General features: G+C 43.9%; 1 protein-coding gene across 1 annotated transcript in view; it reads right to left on the reverse strand.

Moving 5' to 3' along the window:
• Positions 1 to 25191, reverse strand: part of RALGAPA2 (Ral GTPase activating protein catalytic subunit alpha 2) — a 341780-nt gene that overhangs the window by 18980 nt on the left and 297609 nt on the right. Inside the window, exon 37 of the mRNA XM_025876863.2 lies at positions 4161 to 4282. Within this exon, the coding sequence (XP_025732648.1) occupies positions 4161 to 4282 (122 nt within the window). The remainder of the gene's footprint in view (positions 1 to 4160; positions 4283 to 25191) is intronic.

The following is a 25191-nucleotide window of genomic DNA, read 5'->3' on the forward strand; positions in this document are numbered from 1 at the left end:
CTACATTAAAAGTGGCAGAATCTGGTGGAGCCTAGTGAGGAATTTCCTCCCACTTGTTCTAAATCCTGGAAACTTTACCATCTAGCCTATCATGAAGGAGAAGTATTTCTGACCATATCTTGGAGAAATCAAATGTGTTTATGTAGGGCTCACAAATAAACAAAGATTTGTGCTCCCTCTGCTGGTTCTCCACAGCAATATTAAAGTAGAAAGGAACCAAAAACAGTGTTGGCATGTTCAGCAAACAGTTGATTTGCGTATACTGAGAACAACTCGTTTAATTTGGTTTGGGACATTCTTTGGGGAAAAAAAATCAATCTTTATGAGGGTCTGACCAAGGCACTTGGAAATTCTTAAAATTAGATATTAAATTAGACATACCTGTGGTCCTCCACTACGAAATTGCTAGCTGTGACTGTAGCAGTGATTTGGGGATTCATTTATCAGCAGACACAAGTGGATTCCTCCAAGGTTTTACGGTCCAGACACAACCTTTAAAGTAGTTCGGGGTGGGGGGAATCTCGAGTTCAAGCTCAAATTTCTTTTTCTCCTCTTGTTTATAAGACCAGCTTCCGAAAAGTAAAGATTTATACTATTTATATCCTTTCCGATAATGTCAAACATTAGACTTGATTTTCCAAATCATTAGCATGCCGAAGAATGACCTCATGGTGAACAGATGCACTTGGCTGTGAGCTGCAGTGATTACATCAGCCCCGCCCAGCAGTCGAGGGCGCCCATTCCAGTTAACCCTTTGAAGGCCTCTCTGTCGGCCCCCCTTCCTTGGAAACATGCATGAAAACACAAGCTGAATCCTTCACCCCAGCATGCGTGTGTGTTAAATGCATGTATATACATGCATAAACATATACATGTATGTAAACACATACACACACACACGTGTGTGTGTTAATTGCAGCCAATATTTTCACTACTGGCTACCTTTTAGAAATTGCTGGCCAAAAGGGAAGGAATCAAAAGGAACACAAACTACAGGGCTAAGAAAAAGGCAACTCAAACACCTATTATACACTGGGTATTATTACCAGTACAGGTAGTGGACGGGATAGGTATGAGGTAGGTGGTATTTTAAAATAACATTTCTGACTGGGAAAAAAAATTTTTTTTAAATCTCCTTTTAAAAAGCTGAGCCTAACAATCAAAGATGCTATATACTCATCGGTGGCTGACAGTGAATCATGAGGAGAAGTTCATGTATGTGGCCCGTGTGCCCCTCTATGGCTTCCTTGGGTGGCAAGCAACAGCACTGGGGCGGGGGGAGGGGGGCGCCTGCGGAGAAGGCATTTTCCAACATCAGCGTCTTTGGGCACGAGCCCCTCCCAATGAGCACATTTCTTACTTATGCATAGGACTCCGAGGCTGATATTATAGGTCCTCCCTCTAGAAATGGGGGCTGCTTGCTGCTACAAATACAGTGTGGAAGGAATACCAGGTTCAGGTTATTCTCCCTCTGCATTATCAACAAAGTCCCTTGCAGCGAGGATACAAAGAAAACCTGGGAGCCCCTAATTCCTCGGATTGTGCATATGCATGTGAGCAGGAGCCCAAGGCCCCGCTTTGATGGCACTGCTGGCCGAGATGGTCTGATTGGGTCCTAAGTGCACTGTGGGGGCTTAAGCCGCTCAGGGTCAATTTTTCCAGTTGGCTTGCTGCTTGGAAGAGCAGAGTCCACCTCTGTTTCTTAGTTTAAGCTAGCTGGCTCATCTGGGTTTGACTGTGCTTGTCCCAAGAAAATAGGACTAACACTGAAGAAATGAAAAAATGTTTTCCTTTGTAAAGGTGGTAACAGGCCGGGATAGGGATTCCTTAAAAGCAAAACTGGCAGAGAAAGGAGGGGAGGACGTGCTTCTGAAAATGTGCCCACTTATGGTCTCGAAATGCTCTGCCCTCACTGCATGGCTCCCCAATTTCAGTCCACATCAAGTTCCTTTCTAGTTCCTTCTTAATCTTTGTTGTGGGCATATATGCAAAGTGGTGATAGAGAACACGATGCTCATACTTAAAATCGCATTCATGCACTGGCGTGATATGTGTACCAAAAATTTTATCACTTGACATTGAACGCCCTAAACCCTGAACATTGTGAAATGTCATCCGGATAAGAATTTGGAAAGAGGAAGACCAGCATTTGTCTTGATACCTCATCTTCGGTTTCACATTCCCTTTGTATCGGTTCCAGTGCCCCCTCATGAGCTGTCAGACCCTTATCTGCTAAGTGACTTCGGCAGATGTGATGCTCCTGAAGAAGCCAGTTGGTCACTGCCTCCAAATAGCAGGTCTTGGAAAACCCAAATCACTTTTGGAGACTCACTTAAGATGTTACCAACACACTAGCTCATTTGAGTTGATTTAAGTAATTGTGAACTTGTGGGAAAGATCAAATTAATTTATACAGATGCTAAAGTATGCACAGGAAACAAAGTTCATCAATATTTGTTTCAGGAACATCTTAATCTGGAGCCTTAAGAATGTGACAGCTAAAGAATGTCAATATCTAGTTATTATTTAATTTCTTCTAATTTTAAGAAACAAAAAGCTTTCTCATGAGTTAAAAAAAAAACAAACACAAAACCCTCGCACAGAAAAATTAAGCCCCAGTACCTCATGAGGATGAGAAAGAGCTGAATGAGATCTTTAAAAAAATTAGCTTTGCTACGGATCCTTCATGTTCTTTCACGTACACACTAGAAATGATTTTAGACCTCTAAGCCAGAGTGGTGTGAAATCTTCATTTCCCTTGAAACCGATTTTTTTTTTTTTGGTTTTAGATAGAATGTTGGCAGAGTGTATAAAAGAATTCAATTCACAGCTGTTCTACTTTTTTTTTTAATGTAAGAAACATTAATCAAAGCTTTAAGTTATAAGCTTTCTCATGTTGTTTAGTATTCCAGTTCAACAAAGATCAATAGAGGCCATCCCCGTGTTTCTTGACGCCTCCCCAGGAAGCAGAGGCGTGATTATGTAAATCACACAGTTCCTGCACCCCGGCCAGCTTGCTTATCTCTCAGGCCTTCTGCCTGCAGCTCCTGGCTCCCTGAGCAAGTGCAAGCCTCCCCCTCTTATCTCCCAACAAAGCTCGGAGAGGCAAGGATCGAAGCCAGCGATGTTAAACAATGATGCATGGCTGATTGTATTTGTGAGTGATTCATTTCACTGAATTTAATTTTTTTCACTTTGTGTGTAAGATATTTGTTAACAAGTCAGAATCGGAGAAGTAAGGCGGTGTTCAGAGACAACTGACACAGGTTAGAAATCTATTAAGCATGCTAACAGTTGTGTCTACACCGGTGGAAGAAGAGGGAAGCCCTTCATTGAGAATTTCAACATGCATTGACTAAATATCCCATTTACTCTCTGAAAGGCAATTAATCTGTAATTACATGCAGAAATTCACAAGTAATTCTATTCTTTGGGAAAAAAAACCCCACAGTAATCATATAATCAGTTTAAGTGGTAGTACCCATTTTTTTTTTCAAATTGGAAATATAAAAAGAGTAAAACCTAAAAACAAGGACATTCATGGAAATTTCTGAAATTTTCCATTGGCGTAATAAGTGAAAATGATTGAAAGCCAGTTACTAAACAGGTTCCACGCCAGGTGCTGCTCTGGTCGGCAGCTTGTCCATGTGACACAGACCACTCCAGAAAGAAAGCGTGCCCGCCGCTCTGCTGTAATGATGGACCAGGGGACACTGTCCTTCCATTTCTCCTGCATTAATCCCTGACCCGAGTATCTCAGCAGCATAATCCCCATTTAGCATTAGTAGCAACGGCTTCGACTGTGAGGAAGACTTTTTTGATAAGTAAGCACTGATTCGGGCATTGCTTTTAAGCAACATATTCCCAGCTCAGCAAGAAACCCACACTCCTGAATGAACCGGAGCACATTACTGAGAAAAAGTTCATTAACCTTGCTAGTTTCGGGGGTTAACAGGATAGCTGAAGAAAAGCACTGAGTGAACAGCTCGGATACAAAACAAATTAAAATGAATGTCATCATTCCTTTTGATATTCATTAGTTGATTCAGAGGGAGAATGCTCTTCTTAAATTTGCAAGCATTTATCTGTGAAAAACAGGTGTACATCTGCTGCTCGAGTGCGTCCTAAGCGCGGGAGGGCAGAATAATGCAGACACTCACCCGTTCCGCCGAGGGAGGGGCTGGGCGAGGGAGAAAATACTTGGGCAGCGAAATCCTCAAACGTCATGACTTCTCGGTGGTTCTGAATTATTGCTTCGAGGTACAGAGCTCGCTCTTCGTAGCTGCGGTCACCGGTCAAGGAAGCAAGTGCACGTGTGGAATGACATGCATAACAATGACACAGTTCACTGTGGTTTGAATACAGTTATGCAACTTTTACGTGTGTTGGTGGTGGGCGGGATGGTACCTTACAAGTCTGTTACCCATCCTCCCAGGGAATTAAATATGAGTTATAATTAATGGTAAGATTCTGATATTGAGACCTAAGTTTCTCTTAGACTTCGGTTACATCCAACACCAGTATTCCTGAAAAATATGTACATCAATGGTTACAGAATCACAGCAAAAGATCCTTAAGCTTGATCCAAACAAACGAAAACAGAGGCACTGGTTGTGGTGGCATCTCTTTCCACTGTGGGACAGTGTCGGACCTTTCCTTCCCAGGTCAGCAGATAGAACGTTCTTCTCAGTCTCCTAGAGAATGAATTGACACTTGGAGCAGGAGTTGGTGGTACACTTAAAAAAAAAAAAAAAAAGTGAGACAATGCACGTCCCAGGGAAGAGGGAAGGCCAGGAAGATATGCTCTGAAGGGGCCCCAGTGCCTCCAGCCAGGATAGGCGAGAGCATGAGAAAATAGGAGCTAATAAGTGAGAGACTCTAGCAGAGAATGCACAATGCAATTTAAAAAAGAAAAGACTATTGCCTTTTAATTAAAACTGCAGTCTGGAACACACACATTCAAATGTGTAATCAAAAACCAGTCACCAATAAAACTTACAAGCGTAACACGCTGAAGCAACTTTCCAGCTGTCTTAATAGGACCCCTGCGTGTGGCAGCCTTTCACAGGGCAGAAAGCAAATCTTCCCCTTTTGTGTATGGCTTCTGTTTCCTCAGAAGGTGAATCATGCACTTCCACTAACAGGATAACATCAGAACAATTCGACAGCGGATGGAGGCACTGCACGTATGACTTTATGAATTAACACTTGGGGAAGTCGGTGTGACGTCCCATTTTCCCCTTCCTAGTTATCAATGCCAAAGTTAAAAGACGTGTTTTAGTCATTTTGACAATCATGCTAATTCTCCAGGAACACAGGGAATGCGATCACCATCAATCAGTTTATTATTTGCTGCTCTGGAAGAGCAAAAGTAATTTCTAGCATTTCTCACTGGATTTTAAAACTACCTTTCCAAAATGACCTCTTCACAAATAAAAGTTGGTAAAAACTATGCTTTTCCAATTAGCTGTTGGTAGTAAGCATGTGACTGAAGATCGGAAAATATTTTTCTCTTTTCTTTTGTCAAAGGATGCACACAGATTTCCCCATGCAGGCCCTTCCTCTTCCTCCTCCTTTAATTATAGTCAGAGAAGGAGTTTTTACACCATGAGACCAGAGGCATCCTGGGGCTGTGCTGGCCAACGCCGTAGCCGTGAGCCGCATGTGGTTATCTAAATTTAAATTTAAATTAATTAAGCCGAAAAAATAGCAATTCCGTTCCTGGGTCCCACTAGCTGTATTTCAAGCATGAGCTGGGGTTACTGTGCTGGATAGCATGGACGGAGAGCACGCCCTTTGTCGTGGAAAGAGCTACTAGGCAGCTGGCTTCCCAAACTTCTCTTTAGGCTTGCTCTAGGCAACTTTAAAAAAGCAAAATGCCTTTGAGGATGTCAAAAGCAGCTCCCCTGATGGATTCACAGTGCATTATGTTACATAGACGGTCACCACAGCCGAAGGCCTGGGCGGTGGGGCCCTGAACTGGCTTCTCAAATGCAGGCTGAACTCCTGGTGACTCACCCCGATGAACAAACAGGCTGCCAAACTTCCACAGTGAGAGGCGTCCTCTCAGGCCCAATTCTAGAGGGACCCACTAATGCCATTCACGTCTCATTATGAACACGCTTATTCTGCACAGCACTTGGCTGTCGCGCGGCTCGGCCCTCCGTGCACAGCCCCAGCAAGCCGCTGGTCCAGGGAACAGCAGGACGTTAGGCCTGAGTGGCCGTCTGGCGAACAGGCACTCTGACACTAAGCTGGCACGTGCTGGCCCAGCAGGGGCCGAGCGAGGCGTGACAAATTACTCAAAGAGCTGAGCTAAACTTATGGCTGACAACCACCTGAGCCTTAGGACAGCCGTGGCCCGCTGTCAACGCACAATTCATAGCTCCCCCTTTCAGACCGCAGTCTGCTTGAGGGCCCGGGTTAGAGCCGGCGCGGCCCTCTAAAGACCTGTCATGCTCTGCCTAGAATGGTCCTGCTGTTTGCTGAAAGGCCCCATTGCGCCCAACACATCCACATACAGGGCTCGGGACAATGGTGAACAAAATAGAAGTGCGGATGCATTTTGCTAAATATGCTCTGGAAGCCACATATCTGGAAGAGTGGCTGCTATGTTAATCGAGCTCACAGGCAACCCTACAAAGAGATGCCATGTATAATACCACGTAAACGGACCTCAGACAGCAGCCCATCATCCTCATCCGGGAGGACACTAGACAATTCGTAAGCTTCTCCTTGTCAAGCCTGAGAAATCTGGGCCCCTAAGAGCAAGTCCAGCACTAGAGTTACAGGGGGGTGATAATCAAGTTTTGAGATTCTCTGGCTCAATGAATATTTATGGTCTGACTCCTAAAACAAGGCACTATGGGAGACAGCACAAAAAGATGCTTCCAGAACCAGATACTAGAGGAGGAAGTGTTTACCTCATAGAAGATTCCCCATCTCGCATTCACGCCCCCAACTGTCACACGTAGCACACTCTCCCCCACCCCCAGGCTGGTCCTATGCTGTCACGGGAGCGTTAACAGCGCTAAACTGGGTGTTGTCATTTAGACAAACATCCATTAGGGACTGCAGGGAGACCAGGAGATCACCAAATGCATTTTACCTCGCGACCCACGCCAGGGCATGTAAACACCATGACAAAAAGAAAACAAACACCACCCCGATCCTGGCAGTGTTTAGAAACAGAGAAGGAGCTCAGGGTGCCAAAAATCATTTCTTTTAGTAGCTTTAAAACACGTAGCTCTGGGATTTAACGGAATGTATTAGAACTACTAGCTAGGGCAATTAGGAGCGGTATCACCTGACATTTTCTTACCTAACTTCTTTAGGGCTTCAGTGCTGATTGTTTTATATATTAAAAAAAGGCATTTATAAGTTAGACATTAAAATGCTTCTAAGGTTCTTCTCATGCATAAGACATGTTAAGACATGAACCAAATGCTGTAATCATGCCAGGCAGTGGATGGTCAGTGCCTCTGGCTGAAGGCAGGTGGCTGAAGAGGCACCTGGTCACAAATTCAATACCTGTTTTGATACTGGCCATTGCCCTGCTGTTCTCTTAAAAAGTCCATTAACAAATGTAAAACTTAAATTTTGTTCTGAATTACTATCTCATTCAAAACCACACACAGTAAAGTACTTTCTTAAGGAGAAAATTTTCCCTTTGATTACTCAATTCAGAGAGCATTCAAATTACTACTAGAAACCCTTCTTGGTTTCTAGATATCTTGAGCTTCTTCAGTGACCTGCTGTGTTTATGTTTTCACATAAGAATTTTAGCATTTACCAATGTTTCTCTACTTGAATAAAGAGGCTATATATCTTTGCTACTTACATTTTATCAAAAACTTCCAAGAGAATTTTCTGAGACCCTCAAGACACATTCAGGGGGTTGCAAAAGCCCAAGAATCCAAATCCAACTCCCCAACTTTATTCTGATGAGTATTTGTTTTTATTTTTCGAAACGGTAGCAGCAGCATGAGAGGAAGTAGCTTGCCTTTTGGAGAAGACAGGCCTAGGTTTGAATTCCACTCCTCTCCCCCACCCGCCAGGGCAAGCTGCTCCAAAGCCCCCAGCCCCGGGTGCCTTATGTGTAAAGCAGGGTCACCGAGATCTGCTCTTGGGGCTGCCCCGAGGATCAGATGGAATCATATAATGACCCAGGTTCTAGTGCACAAGAGAAGCACCATAGATGTGGACTGCCTGCTCCCCTTCCTCCCTTAATGTGGGTTTCTGGGTTCGTCTTCCAGAAAGAACATAGTGGATAAAGAAGGGGGAACCTCCGTGTCAGGCTTTAGGACAAGCAAGCCTCCTTTACGCTAGACCCCTGTGAACGGGGGGAGTGCCATGGCCCTTACAGTACTGATCAGCAAGTGGAAGTGCAAAAGATTCAAGTGATTTTCCAGAGTCACAGTTACTTGGTGGTGCAATTGGGACCAGAACCCAGGTCTTCCAACCTTTACTGCTTCCAGCTAATTTATCTAGATTTCTAGGGTACATGGGATTAAGTTCAGGATTTCATGCAAGGTTGGGAGCTAAACTAGTGGTGAGGATAAATCAACCGACTTAACTCTACAGGGGTATGAAAATCAACTTGAGTCCATAGGTTTGAGCTGCATTGACACCCATAGACCATGCTGACTTTATAAATTCAGAAAAATAACAATTACTTCATTTCAATTTCTTTCTACTTATTCGGGCTATGGTGTTTGTTGACTGCTGTTTAGGACTTTCAACTTCTTCTCTTGGAATAACTCCTTCTGTTTGTTTGTTTGTTTTTAAGGAAAAGGGAGAACTGTTTGCAAGAGTCTCTATTGCAGGTTGTATCTTTCTTCAACCCTTGAAACTCTTCTTGCCGGGGCCTTCTCTAAGTTTCCAAGGAGTGGGCTACCAGACCCAGCCCAACAAAGCAGCCCTGGAGGAGGCTGCCTCCTGAGGTCAGTATGTGTGTGTTCTGCAGCGGTTTCTGTACCTGTTCCTGGTTTTCTTTCTTAACTCATTGCAGCCCCTCATCGCTGACAGAAGCCTGCCCAGAGCTGGTGGCTCTTGTGACTCTGCACACTCTCCTTCCCACAGCAGTGGGAGAGAAGCCAAGTTTCGTCACCGCCTGGGAGGGAGGCTTTGGCCAACCCCGGGCCCCTCGGATAAATTGTGGCACTCATAAATTTTGCCACCACTGCTTGTTTGATCCCTTGAGGATGTGACGGGGGAGAAAAGAGAACCCCCTGCTATAGTTACTGCATAGGACCGTCTCATCCTAAGCATCCTTGTATTAGCTTCCCGTGGCTGCCGAAAGTGACCACTAGCTGTGGGGCCTTAAAACAACAGAAGTTTATTCGCTCACAGTTCTGGGAGGCCAGAAGTTCAAAATCAAGGTGTCAGCAGGGCCTCATTCCCTGCAGAGGCCCTAGTGACTGCATCACTCCTGTCCCTGCCTCTTTGGTTACACTGCCTCCTCCTTTTCTCCGTGTGTCTCTTATCAGGACACTTGTCATTGGATTTAGGGCCCACCTGGATAATCCAGAATGATCTTCTCATCTCAAGATCCTTAACTTACTTACAGTTGCAAAGACCCTTATTGAAATAAGTTAATGTCCACAGGTTCTGGGATTAGACATACCTTTCTGGGGGCCATCACACAGCCCTCCATACTCCTTGAGTATGAGTCGGGTCCATCCTTACATTACTTGCTACCTAGCTTATATGTGCTTTATACAATATTATTGAATGGATAAATGATTGCCTAGGATTTGTGCCCACTGTTCTGAGCTATGACAGTGCTAGATATATTCTAAGCAAAGGCAGTTTATTTATTTATTTTTAAAGATTTTATTTATTCATTTGAGGGAGAGTGAGTGAGAAAGAGAGAGAGAGAGAGCATGAGGGGGGGGAGGGCCAGGGGGAGAAGAAGATACCCCACTGAGCAGGGAACCTGATGCAGGGCTCTATCCCAGGATCCTGGGATCATGACCCGAGCTGAAGGCAGACACTTAACTGACTAAGCCACCCAGGGGCCCTGCAAGGGCAGTTTATAAGGAGAAATTAGAGAGTTGTCCATTTGAAGTACAATTCTGCATAGATTAAAAAAAAATAAGCTATACAGAACTTCTAGAAGAAATTATGGGGCAAACTCTTTATGACCTTGGGATATGGAATAATTTATTAAACAAGAAACAAAAACATGAACCATAAGGGGGAAAGACTGGTATACATCTGGACATATTCAAATTAAGAACTACTGTTTACCAGAATACCATAAAGAAGGTAAAGCTCTAAGGCACAAAGTGGGAGAAGTCATCTGCAACACCTAACTGACAAAGGGTAAGTGTCCAGCATATATAAAGAACTCCTACAAATCAATAAAAGAACCAAATAATCTATTAGAAAAGTGGGCAAAAGACATAAACATTTCCAGAACATAAACTATGAATGGATGTTAAGGTGTTTAACATCACTAATAATCAGGGATTATTAGTGCCACAATGAGATACCATTTTATATACACCAGCCTGGCCAAAAAAAAAAAAAAAAAAAAAAAAATCTAATGTTGCCAAATGTCAGAGAGGATGTGGGGCAGAGAACTCTCAGAGCCTACTGGTAGGAGATAATTGGCCTAACTTCTCGGGAAGGCAATTTGACATTATCCAGAAAAGGGCAGCAACTCCACATGTAAGAATATCATATTCTGTAGACAATAGCAAAGTCAAAAAAGAGAGAGAAACCACTATTCTACTGATAGGTGTAGTCACACAATAGAATACTATACATCAGTGAAAATAAACTATAGGTATGTGTATTAGAAAGGATGAGACTTAAAACAATGCTAATGAAAAAAGTAATTCACTGAAGATCATGTATGGCACAGTTCTAACTACATACATTTTAAAAAAAGAGGCAAAGTGAAACATACTGCTTTAGGAATACACACATATGCAGGGACACTATAACCTAGATTATCTCTGGGGTGGTAGAAGAGGTAGCACATGGGACGGTCACAAATATATTGGTCAGTACACACGGGGGGCCAGGATGGGGGCATGTTTTGTTGTTCTTTAGGACTTCTGTAAATGTTCGAGGTTTTCTAGTCTGTATAAAATATTTCAAAATGAAAATAAGCCTTCTGGTGAGAATGGAACAGAGTGCTAATTAAAGGGTTCTTTTCTCACCTATTCAAAGGACAGAATGAGCTTCTTTAAGCCAAAGGCAGATTTGAAAGGTATAAGTTTAGTTGTTAGAGATAACAATGATAGACAGGTCCATCTGACTCAGACACAGAAAAAGCAGAAAAGAGGCGGTGCTATTTTTAAGGCCTTCGTTCCAGAAGCACACCAAAATATGAGAGCTCAACATTTTCAGAAAGTTGTGGAAAACTTCGGATACAAATGCCATTCATGGGGAGGAGGGTACGGCTTCAGAAAAAATGTTTTCCTACAAAGATACTTTTGCTAGAATGATCACACACTAAGAATGACAAAATGGGCTGAACTAGAGAAAGGTCAACATACTATATGTATACATGGGCCTGTGTGCATGGTTTCTATACAGCATCCTACTCTGCTTAGTACACTTAATCTCCAGTGAATCTGCCAATTTCAGAAAGCAAGTCCATTTTCACTCAAGCATTCATCCATTCAAGAAATATGTGCTGAGGGCCCACCAGTGCTTGGCAATGAGCACGCAACTGGGAAACAGGACAAACTCTGCCCCTACCCTGATCAAGCCCCCATTCTAGCAGGGACAAATGCACAGAATAAGGGGAACTGTTCTTTCATCAGTGCCAGGTAGGAGAGCAGGGACCAAAAGGGTATGGAAGTCTCAGAAGGGGTGGCCAGGAAAGGGGCTAGCCAAGAAGGGCCGGGGGCAGGCAGTGGTAAGAGCATTTCAGGTGCGGAGAGGCATGAGCTGGAAGGAACCCTGGGGAGGTTCAGGAAGTGAAAGGAGACTGGAACCTCAGCGTAGCAAGAGAAGGGAGGGAGTGCAGTTGAAAGACTGGCCGGGGCTAGGTCATGGGAGGTCTGAATGGTCCGAGGCAAGGGAGCAATATGGCCTCATTTAGGTTTCCAGATCACCCTGAGAAGATCTGCCACCACTAAGGAGAGTCTAGAGTGCCCTTGAGTTTGAAGAGATCAATGCTGACTTGGTCTATGTGATCAATCCATGGGCTTGTACAAATGTCTCAATACTTTGTACTTGTTCTTCGCCTATTTTCAGGACATATATATTTTGAGCAAGTAGAAATGTTAAGAAGGCTACCTGCAGATTTGAAATGACCATAACCTCTGAGAATGGTCTTGACAGAGAAGGGGTCTGGCTGGGGGATGTGCCTGACTTGGAGGGAAGAGGAAATGGAGCAAGGCCGAGTTGGAAGCAGCCCTCCCAGGTGAAGCAGAGAACAAAGTGTTATAGACAAGATGGTGGGCACATTCCTCACACAAGGACAGATGCTGTGCTCACAGAAATCTGGTAAAAAGGAGATTATTTAGGACAGCTGTGGATTGAGGAATGCTACCCTGACTCGAAGGCTTCAAATGTATCTATATACTTTACATCTAGTAAAAAGATGCATTAGCAGTTGCAGAGTGTCTGAGCTCAGAGAAGGGACAACTATGAATAACTTACAAAACAAGGAAATTAATGAGCCAATTTCCTCTGTTGATCCCACCACCAGTAGTTTTTGGAAGAGAGGATGCAGAGGATGATGATAACACACTTTCCATTTCTTGGGCAGTGTTCTGAACAGTGATCAAAGGATAAAGCTTTAAAGTGCTCACTGGTCTCGGATATGACACCAAAAGCACAAGCAACCAAAGGAAAAAATAGGAAAATTTATCAAGAAAGTGAAGGGACCCCCCCCCAAAAAAGTGAAGGGACAACCCACAAGTCATTCTGTGGGAAATATTTGCAAATCATTTATCTGATAAGGGTCTCATATCCAGATTATATAAAGAACTCATAAGTCAATAATAAAATGACAACCCAATGAAAAAATGGGCAAATGATTTGAATAGACATTTCTCCAATTCAGAATATAGACACATGACCAACGAACATATAAAAAGATGCTCAACATCATTAGCCAATTGGGAAATGGAAATTAAAACCACACTGAGATACCACTTTAAACCCACTAAGATGGTTATAATCAAAAGGATAAGAATGAACAACAGAAAGTGTTCGTGAGGATGTGGAGAAACTGGAATTCTCATACCTTGCTGATGGAAATGTGAAATGGTGTGGTTGCTGAGGAAAATAGCTTGGCAGTTCCTCAAGAGAACTGGAAATGTCTGTTCACACAGAAACCTGTCCACAAATGTTCACAGCAGCGTTATTCATATTCATAACATAACATATTCATAACAAAGGTGAAAACAACGCAAAATGTCCATAAACTGACGGATAAACAAAATGTGGTCTATCCACACAATGGAGAGCCATAAAAAGGAATGAAATACTGAATGTACTACAACATGGATGACCCTTGTAAACACTGCTAAGTGGGAGGTGGTAGACGTGAAAGGCCACATATTGTATAACTCCCTTTATATAAATGTCCAGAATAAGAAAATCTACAGAGTCAGAAAAGAAATTAGTGATTGCCAGAGGCTGTGAGGAGAAGGGAATTGAGGAATGACTACCAGTGGATAAAGGGTTTCTTTTGGGGGTGATGAAAACATTGTGGAATTGGTGGGGGGGGGCGGGCAGAAGTACATTCGCAGGAAAGGAAGACTGAGGAGGGACTGGGGAGGGAGCCATGTCACAGAACTCTGGGAAGGGCACTTCTGGAAGGAGGAGCCTCCGCTCGGATGCACTTCTCTGTCCTTAACATCTTCCCTGGTATCTGCCACCCAGGGGAATACTCCATAGGTAGGCTGGGCTGGCATTCAATAATCCTAAATAAATGGACGAAATTCCATAATCATCAAGACAGGAACAGATGCCAGTTACAGCGTAAAGCCATACATCATTTTTTACAGAGATTCTGTTTGTCTTTCAATATAATGCAAATTTAAATTCTAGGACTGTTTAAGACCCCAAATAAATGAATCATTCAAAGTAAATGTCACAGCCTGGTAATGGATGAAGAGGATGACTTTACTGAACAACGTAACCAAATAAAATGGATGTTTGGGAAAAGGAAATTAAACACACAGAGGTATAAGATATTAGATTAGGTTTCAAACATTAATGATACACTCCTGGAAAGGGAAGCAGTCTACTTCTGCTAAGAAAGAAGAAAATACTCCTATAACCAGGTTTAAGAATAATTCTGAGGAAATGACAAGAGTAAGTGGAAATGGGACAGAGATGGGTTTGCTTCAGGCGATTAGATTACAGACTTTTGGAGGTCTGCTCCCACCTTCCCGCATCCTTCCGGCACAGGGAATGGAAGGTCTCCCTCTCAGGATCTGAGATGCTCCAAGGGTGCAACGGATTGGATCTCTATTCACGTCAGCTCTGCTCAGGGGACTGACTTGTGAAGGAGCACTCCCCTTTGTCTCCTCCAGTGCTGTGAGTACGTCTCACCTTTGGTAAATTACCAAGAGAGAAAGGACCCCACAACACTGCCACTCCAAGTCTCCCTGCAGTAAAGACATGAGCAATGAGGAAATCAGACCTTGGGCCTATTTAACGTCTGGAGAACGTGCTGTCAAGTGAGCAAGCAAGGATTGTACAGGTTGCTTGGCTGATGAAAACGACCAAGTGCTGAATCGATATGGACAGTAGAGAAGCCCACGGGCTCTGCTGCGCTTAGGCCAAGAGTGTGGCTTCTGGGAGGAAGGCAGCCAATGTCACCTGCACTGTTTCTCTTCCACAGATTCCCATTCACCCTAAAGACACGGCATGCGAAGGGCTAAAAAAGGTACTTAGCTGGAGCCATTTGGTTACCTCTGACACTCTGTGGGCATTCCACATCCATGTAAAAGTCACAGCTAAATGTAAAACAATCAGAAATGCAGAACTGGCTCGGGAAGTCCGGAATGTCCTTTGTCATGAGGTATAGAAAGGGCAGACAATTGAAATAGCAGTAAACATGGATTTTTCAGCTCTAACTTCATCGTCACTGACCATAAGAGGAAAGTTATTATGAATACATTACAAGTATTATTTAGTGCAATGTAATTTTAACTGAATCATCCAATATTTATGCTTCAAGCACTCTCACTTTGGAGATGAAAGTGCATCCCATGTGACCTAACAGATTAGTTTATATCTAGGTTGATTCTAAAAATAAAACAGATTCATGATGATATATGATAGATAATAAGAGAACAAAGTCAACAAGGATAAAAAAATCTTCTGTGGCAGATATTCTGGTTATCCTTCTCTTGAAATATCCTCTACAGTGGCTCATCAACAACCCACTGGGCCCAGATGAAGTAGGAAAGGGCTCAGGCATGGGAGAATTAAATTTCCTGGCCCAAAGTATGTGCACCAAGCTCTATACGGACTTTCTTGACTTTTCATTTCTGCAAACACTTCGGGTGAAATACTCCTTTTTATGATGTTTGTAAGTTTGAGCTATATTTGTTTTTTTTTTCTTTTGAACATTTAAAAACAAACAGAAATACATCTGAAAACAAAAGAATATTTCTATAGTTCTATAAAAATAATTACGATGGTTTAACGGCATCTGAGTTTTCCAGGAAGATACCCATCTTAACACCAATTATCAGATGTCAAGGAGAAACTCCAAGAAAAGTTAGGGGGTTACCAAATGCAAGCGACCTAGAAACCGAAAATGAGCTCATATGAAGGGTGCCAAGTGGCCTCCTCTGGCCTATGGAGACTCTGCTTTACTGGGTAAAATAGGGCATCATCACAGCACACCTGAGTGATAACTGTCACTGCCGACCCGGCACTTGAAACTCAATACACCCACAGACTTATCAGTTAGAGCAAGAAAATGATCGAAACCTAACTGGAAAGTTGGGGAAATTCTAATGATACGAAGCTCCTCCACGATCAGAACTAGCAAAACTATGTTTGCAACTCAATATTAAAGCAACTGATTTCTGGCAATTGAAGACAGCGTGTGATGCAAATGGTTCCTTTCGGCAGAAGCTACACCAAGGGGACACAAGAGTAGAGCTATCCCACTGAGTGGTCCCGGGCAGGACATGCATAGATGCAGGGAACCGCAGAACCGCTCTAACCCTAGGTATGGCCAGGCCCATCAACAGACATGGGCCCCGTGCAAACCCCAAGTGGTCAGATGAGCACAGAGAATGCTAGTTCCATGAAAGCGGAAGGGGTTTTGAGTAGCTGGACGGCCAAAAGCACCTTTTACTCCTCTTACATCTGTTCCAGCAACGGGGTCAGTGTTAGGTAAAAGCCATAAACGTATATGGAAGTTAAATAAAGTAGTGGGAAATTTTTGTTTTGCTTTCAAGGTTGGTCACAGAAATTCCCAGGGGCTGATGGAACGACTCTGATTTCATGTCTGTTAAAAATTGTTTGTCCGGATGCAGATCTAGCTGCTTTGCATGGACCAGGGGATGTCTTTGCATGGGTGTAGAAGAAAGTAGTGTAGACAGACCACCTGTTTCCACTGGGCCCCGGAGCCTGCAAGGTGGTTGCTGTGCATTCCTGTGCTACTCCTACTTCCTGGGGAGAAAGGGAAACTGCCCACAAGGAAACTGGCAGAGATCTCAGGGAAAAGTAAGGTGTGACATTCAGGCACGGTGGCTGCATGGCCTCAGACACAATCGGCAACATGCCGTGCACAGGATGCCCTTTTACAAAAGCACTCTTGGTCCTGACAGCCCTCCGGGTGAGGCGTTTGTCTGTGGCATATGAATCAAACTGCATCCTGAGTGTAAGTTAGCCCCAGGCCCAAGGCACCTCTGCTGAGGTGATGCCAACTAAAATGATCGTGTGCTTTCCGCAGGCCGAGCATTGTGCTGGGTGTTTTATAGGTTGAATCCCATCCCATTCTTGCAACCACCTGTATGGTTTTTTTATTACTCTTTTCATTAGGGAAGGAAGCCGAAGTGCAGAGAGCAAAATATGCTCTGGGCCCCTCAGATGGTAAATGCCAGGGCCTGGACTCAAACACCAGCAGCCTGACTTTGGAGCCCCCACTCTCAGCCATGGCCCTGCCTCTTGAGGTCAGAATTCTCCCTTGAAGAGAAAAGCCTGGGGTAGCCACAACTAACAGAAGGCCCAGGACCATCCCCTTCCTGGTATTTTTATGGAAGCCTGAAGGAAGAAATGGAAGCTTTTTTTCCTGCCCCCTCCAATTCAGACACTATTCTCCAACAATGTCAGGAGAAAGAAAACTTGGAAGATTTTTCCTCCTGCCAATTAAATAAATCTCAATGCTTAGGTCTCAAGTAAGTATTTCCAGCTATAACATGTCAGTGAGAGAAATGCCTGTGGGTTAGGGCAGGGACAGGGTGACTTTTTCACTTAAACCCCGCTGGTGTTCGAATCCTCTGTCTGCGGGGTGGGACTTCCGCAGCACGGGCACCCCAGGTCAGGACATCCTCACACTTGGCGATGCAGATGCCTCCTTCTGTCTGTCGCTCATTCCTTAATTAAAACTACCTCCCACCCCTGGCAGGCTCACCCACATGCTGGTGTCCTCATCCCCCCAGGGCCTGGCACCTTGTATCTGATGGTGGACAGTGTTGGGTGACCACTGCATTCTTTGTGCTTCTGCTATTGATATTCCCATTCACCTGCTGTGGTATTTTCCATGTCTTTCACCTGACACTGGATAGTGTCATGCCAACGACCCCACAGGTTGTCAGTTACAGGAAAGCAATTTTCTCCATGAGCTATGGCTAAATCTGGCTCAGGGTAAACTGTGGGAGGGAAGATTTTGTGTGTGTGTTTTCTTGTGTACTTGGAGAATATATGTCATCAGGTGCAGAGTGAATATTCAATCCCAGTTGAGTGTGACATTTGGATAACAGATTCAACATCTATACTACAATTCAGTAGGTACCTCCGAGTGTCTAGAAATTCTCCATTTTTCAGAGTAATGCAGAAGGAAATAAAGAAACAAGGCTGACCCAGTGGGAACAAAGATCAGAATCAGAAATTCTCTCATAGTAACACATGCTTTAAAAAAGAAAACATACAGCTAAAAAATGATGGATGTCTACATCTTGATTTTATATGTCATATTCTGTGATTATTCTACTCCACACTTTAAACGAAAACTGCCTGCCTTTATATTTTATATTCAAAATTCCCTATCAGAAATCCTGTTCATTCTGACTAAAATATATTTGTCACATTACAAACAGAAACAGCCCTGAATGCTGTTAAATATCAAATTCCCAACTCACACAATTCTCTGGGACTTTCCACATTCAGATCTCATAAAGTCACTCAATATCATCTTCATGACTAAAAATATAACTGCAGTATTACTTAAAATTATAATCAAATCATTCTCCTGCAAATTAAGACACTTACTCTTGGAAAAATAACTAAATTGAATTAGGTGTGTCTTTTCTTGATAGATCAAAAGCAGCTCCATTAAATCACCAGCTTTATATTATTAATGGCATGAGACATGGTCCAGATGAGGAAAATGTCCTTTGGAGCCACTTTGTATTTTATTTAAAGAGAGCTGGAGATGTTCTTCACAATTCAAATGTGAAGTAGAATTGAATCACATGTCCCCAGACCAGGAAGGCAGATATGATCCCCATGAAGTAGAATATCCATACCAGAAAGCCCAGGTTCCTCTTCCCTCAATTCCTTATTACTTTGAATTATTATGCCTGCCACTCACCCATCCATCCATCCATCCATCCATCCATCCATCCATCCATCCATCCACTCTTCCAACCATCCATCCATTTACCCACCCTTCTAACATTCATTCCTTCCTTTCATCCGCCCACTCTTCCAAACATCCATCCATCCATCCATCTAGCTGATATTTACTTCATGCTCCCTATGATAAATCCATTGTTCTTCCTTCAGATGTAAAAAAAAACAAAAACAAAACAAAACTTCCTTGTTCCTCAGTTCTCTTCAAAGTCTTGGCTTCTATAATATATATAACACCCAACCATCACAGTTAAGTGTTATAGTATTTTGTGGGGGATTCTAAAACACATTATGGCTCTGAGTTTACATTGTAATTAGCCTGAGTTCTAGTGGGGCAAACCTCACTTAGAATAAAAGACAATCCTTATGAAATAAACAAGAACAACCTGCCTGGTGTTGGCACACTGCTCTTAAAAACAGGGCTTATTAGAAATAGGACTCAGAGAAGTCTAGATGTGACTGTCACTTTAGAAATTCCCTTTTGTAGCCATGAACCCATGGAGTCTTCTTGGAAATCTCAAACCATAGATGATGAAGCAGTTACAGGGAGCAGAAATGATCCTTCTGAGACTACCCAGCTAGTACTGAGCAGGGCTTGAACTCAAGCCCAGGCTCATTTGTTTCAAATCCTGGCCCCTTCTACTCTCTTATACTGTCTCAGTTTAATTGGAATATTATTTTAGTTAAGAATTTGCACTAGTCATGCAAAGTTAATTCACAGATACTGTTATTTGCTGACAGGGAAGGTGAAAATAGAGAAATTAGATCCTTCCCTCTCCCTCCAGAACCAAGAATAATAGTACACAATAAATTGGCAATTTTTATAGCTCAACTGAAATAAATGGTGACTACCAAGCTGAATTATTATCTGTATTACTGGTGTAAGAGGCCAGAATTTAGAGTAATAAACTGTATTAATTTTATTCTTTCATTTATGCATCAGGGAGGGACTGGGAAATTTAAATGAGTCCATTTAAAGCAAAACTGATCTTACTCTGCTTATTTCTGGTCACTTCCTTAGGACAATCAGTATATAATTCTAAAGTTTTATTAATTAATTAGTTCAAATGGACATTTTCAATGAGAAGATAATGTAGCTTCATCAAATATGTACTTTGAAGTTGCAACATGCTTCAACACCGGAGAACAATAAAGCTTTTCACTGCAAGATCCATTTGGCTTTTGCTTCACAATCCAAACCCTGAGAGGCAATAAGAAGGGATTATTCTTCAACTGTTATCTTTCAAAGGTAATAAAGCTTCTGGCAAATCCTTATTTTTTAATTATGTGCTACTCGGTGTCATTAAAAAATCACTGAAGAGGGTACACTCATCTTTGCAATGACTGAGCAAAAGAGGGACTAGAGACACATGTGTTGGGGAAGATAGCATGGTCTAAGCCAACCCTGTGTTCAGGCCACATGGCCCTAGGCAAGTAGCTTGCCTCTCAGAACCCCAGTTCTTCATCTGGGAAAGGGGGTTCAGGGCTTACCTGTAGGGCCATGTTCCAGGGAGGGGGAATGATGCCATATGGGTGTGGAGTCCAGGGGCCAGGTGGAGTGCCGTTCATGACCACAGCAGCACCCGTTGGTGGAACTGAAGGGCAGTTGGAAAGGGATAACTGTGGGGTGGGGAGCCCTGGCATCACAGAGCAGAGGAGGGAAGGCAGGATGGCACTGGGGCTGAGGATTGGTCGGCAGCCTCTATGGTGGCCAGACATCTGGCCCAGAATCATGGGCCTTGATGAAGGCTAAGGCATCTCCTTGTCCCATGGCCTGAAACTGCTTCCTCCAACAATGGAGAAACATCTCAGGGGAAATGTTCTTCTCAACTAAAAACTGAAACAGGAAGACCAGGGACGAGGACAGTCATGGTTTTAAATCATGGAAACTCGAGGGCCGCCTACGGTGGATTCTGAATCTCATCAAGTACCTGGGTGATTCACTTGTGAACTGATGTTTCTGACTATTCCTTAGAAATGTCACTTTAGAAATTCCCTTGGTACTTTCTATACTGCTCTTGCCTTCCAGGCTTCCCCATACCCACACGCTGATCATCAGATGGGGTCCCACCGCTTTCATGGGACATCACGTAAGCACACCCTGGGGATCCCCTGTCCCGGTATGTATTCGACTTGGCCTCTGAGGGTCAAGGAGAGTGCATGAATGAGATAATGTTAAAAAAAAAAAAAAAAGTCTACACTTCCTCAGTCAGGAGTAATTATTTTTTGAGTTCATGGAGACCATAAAAGACATCTACCTCATGGTCCCTGTCTTCTCCCCAGCTTACCACTGGTGCAGCACGACTGACCTGCAGGACACGCTTCCCAGGGCTTCTAGGTAGTGCCTATAAATGCTCCAGGTATTGAGTGCAGGGACCAGGCCGGGCCCTTTGTAATGGTTGGGATGCTTTGTGGGGTGGGTCCTCCCTGCAGCATGGCTCTGAGACTTGGGTAGAGTCTGTATAGGCAGGGGAAGCATGATGGAGGAGGAGATGGTGAGGAGCAGCGGGGGCAGTTCCCAAGAAGACAGTCTATAGACATACGGAAAACAGGGCTTCTTAGAAATAGGACTGAGAGAAGTCTAGATGTGACTGGCAGGAGGGGTGGTGGCCCTCAAAGAGGGAAGCTTGACTGATGAGGCGGGGAGGTGGGTCTGGCAGCCAGGCACAAAGGCTGAGGGAAAGGAGAGATGACACAGCATGGGGGTCTGGCACAGAAAGCCCCTGACACAGCCCTGGGGATGCCTCTGGGTGAGAAAAACAGTATGGCACAGGGTGAGAAACCAGACAGGGTAGAGGACATTCAAAGAGCAGACAGGTCTTGAGGGGTGCCTGGCTGGCTCAGTCGGTAGAGATTCTGACTCTTGATCTCAAGGTCATGAGTTCAAGCCCCATGCTGGGCGTGGTGCCTACTTAAAAAAATAAAATAAAATGTTTGGGGGGCCTGGGTGGCTCAGTCGGTTAAGCGTCTGACTCTTGATTTCGGCTCAGGTCATGATCTCAAGGTTGTGAGAGGCTCAGAGCTCAGTGGGGTGTCTATTTCTCTCTCTCTCTCTCTCTCTCCTTCTGCTCTTCCCTCTGCTTGAGCTCTCTCTCTTTCTAAAATAAATAAGTCTTAAAAAAACAAAAACAAAAACAACCAAAGAGCAGACAGATCTAATGAATGGTGCAGAGAAAACTTAATCATGCACCACATTTTATAATTTTTAAGTGTTTTATTGAATTCGCAAGAATTTTTGCAAACTGGCAATAGATTCCTCCAAAAATATTCTTGAGATGGGGGATGGAAACATGCAAAACAATTTTAAGCATCTTTGTTTCTGCGATTCTCAAAAGGAGTGTGTCGCCAGGTCATAATGCCACCTACAGAGCACACGTGCCCTTCTGGGTGCAGCCGAAGTTCCTGGAATGTGCAGCTCCAGCGGAGGCTATTTTAATGCAGAGAATCTACTAACGTTGCTTGTACAGATTTAGTGAGAGAGATAAATGGTTTAACTTGTGACCAGTAACAGATGATACGTAGGTCACTGAAATCATATATCTTTTGGAAAAAGCACTTGGTGAGAGGAATTCTAAGGGCCGGGAGAAAGGAGCCCTTGTGGCACAAGGGCCAGGATCACTGGTCACTGTCAGAAGCCACCATGAGAGCAAGCCATTTTCCCCCCTTGATGATCTGACCACTACAGAAGGAGATGCCTGCATCATTTTCTACAGGGACGGTCCAAGAATGTGACTTTTTTTTTTTTTTTTTAAGATTTTATTTATTTATTTGACAGAGAGAGACACAGCAAGAGAGGGAACACAAGCAGGGGGAGTGGGAGAGGGATAAGCAGGCTTCCCACCAAGCAGGGAGCCCGATGAGGGGCTCAATCCCAGGACCCTGGGATCATGACCTGAGCTGAAGGCAGATGCTTAATGACTGAGCCAGCCAGCCACCCCAGAATGTGACCGTCTTGTTGAATCTATCCGTGAGTGAGTGCCAGGGCCCTCCGTGGGTGATTATCATTAGCTGCCTGGTGTCACAAGCCAGGAGATACCATGGGACAAAAACTAGGGGGAGGTCAAAAGTTACCGAGCAGTGGTTCCCCACGAGTTTTGTGACAATGCTAATCTTATTATTAAAGGTAAGCAATCAGCCACCTAAAGGGCTTTTACCTTTGAACTTTTTGAAGGACACATTAAAGGCATCTACTTGAACTTTTTATCACTCAGTAATGCTATAAAATTCCCTTGGTTAGGAGAGAATTAAAAATAAAGGCCACTGCATATCCTTAGAAAACAGTTATGTAGAGTTAATGATTTAAAGGAGATGAAACAGCAGATTAATTCACCATGGTGAAAATCAACTCTGCCACATTACATGTACATGGTAAACCAAAGAATTCTTTATTTACTGAGAATGGTTTATTTTGAAAGAACAAACTCTGATCTCTCTCCAAATAGCCTTGTCCCTGGGTGTTTTGTTTTGTGTTTTGTTGTGGTGGTTGTTAGCTGGCCTCCTGCTTCTGCCAGGGAGGATCATTATCATTGTTAAATGCACGGATTCCACAAATTGCCCATCCTGGAGTTGCCATATGCAAAGCAGCTGCTCTCTGCCAGGGCTTCTCCGGCAGGCCATGGACACGACCTCCGCTCCAGCTGCCTGGTGACACACATCTGGCTTGTTGCTGTGCCCCCAGCATCTGCTAAGTGAATTCTGCTAGTGCTAAAGAGCCGGTATTTTAAGAAAACACCATGCACATTTAGTGACAATACATTTGGCCATTTTCACTTCATGCCAAGAAGAAAGACATTCCTATCCATCCATCCATCCGTCCATCCATCCATCCGCCCGTCCATCCGTCTATCCATCTACCTGTCCATTCACAAACATAATTATTACTCCTATTCTGTGCCAATCTTGTGCCAAGATTATTTGGAAAAATTCTCAGGAAATTCTATGGAGACGGTATTGGCTATTTTCATTTTAAAGCTGAAGAAAGCAAGGCTCTGAGAAGTTAAAGATTAGGCCAACATTGGCAACTTCAGGTTCAACCTAATAATGTGTCGTGAGCCAGAGGAAGGGGAGAGAGAGAGAGTGAGAGCGCACAAGCAAGGGAGAACGAGCCTGCATTCTTTCCAGAGAAAAATTTGAAACAGGTGGAAGGAACGAGGAGAGACACCTAAACCCAGCTGGAGGGTGCGGGGTTGGGGGGCTGGGAGAAGATGGGGCTGGGCACGGGAGACCACCTCCAGAGGCTCTTAGTCTGTGAAATCAGGAATAAGCCCTTTGATATAAGCAATAAGTACAAATTCAATTTTAACACGTCATACATTTCTGGACAAGCTGCACCGCCTGCAGTTTGACCTATCTTACAGGGCCGAACTATTTCTGACATGAGGTCTGGCAACTGTAAATATTCACGGACAAACGCCCTCAGCCCATTTAAAGCAAGCTCTTACTAATTACTAATTAATGTATTCTCACGTAAATCTAGTTGGCATCATGCACTCAAAGGACTACAGAGACGAGGTCACCTGAGAAGTTACAGGGTCTGGATGTTTGCTTGAGAACAAAGACAGTGTTCTTAAAAAAAGAGGACTGGGACCTCTATGTCAAAGTCTAACAGGTAAGTGCCAAAACAGCGACAAAAGCCCCTCCTATCCCTGTACACAGGCCTCTCATTGAGGACTCACGAGAAGGGCCGGCAGCTCCTCTCACTGAGGGTTTGCATGGTCAGCAACAAGGCCCGGCTTTTAAATGAAAAAGTTCAAAGCCAGAGTAGATGGGCAAGAGTAAAAGCATATACACACAAGTGGAGATGCTTTCAGCCCCTCTGAGCTCTGCGGGGCTGTTTCAGCTGTACCCGAAGTTGCGGAGAGCGAGTCGCAGACATCCCCACACAAGACACAGAGGTGTTTTAGGCTCAATGCTCTGAAGTGAGGACGAGGCAGGGGAAGGCCATCTCCTTGATGGGGTGCACTCGTTTTGAAGCAGCGTGTCATCTTTTATCTTATACCATCTTATGAGGTGAGAGTACTATATTTACATTCCTCCTAGGGAGAGCCATTCCAAGTGAACTCACAAGAAATAATTCCACAAGTTATTCTTCTGCTGTTCTTATCCTGTGTCCAGAAATTAGATAAAACATCACAGAGAGATGGCTCTGAGGTGGCATCTGTTCTTCATCTACACTTCCAGAATTCCACCTGTCCCAACACTTGAGGTGCAAGGGGACCCACCCGATACCCGGGAGCACTGGACGCTGTGGCCCCATTTCTTTGCAAGACGCCCCTGCAAAGCAGCCTGAGCGCTGATGCCAGGGTGCTGTGCATTGATGACAGATGCTCTTACTGCTGTTGGAGGCTGCATCTGGGGCACTCAGCTCAGCCCTGGATGCAGGAGATAGCCCTGGGA

The sequence above is a fragment of the Callorhinus ursinus genome, unplaced genomic scaffold, assembly GCF_003265705.2.
Source record: "Callorhinus ursinus isolate GAN/ISIS: 27379988/994484 unplaced genomic scaffold, GSC_fseal_2.0 scaffold29, whole genome shotgun sequence".
Lineage (NCBI taxonomy): Eukaryota > Metazoa > Chordata > Mammalia > Carnivora > Otariidae > Callorhinus > Callorhinus ursinus.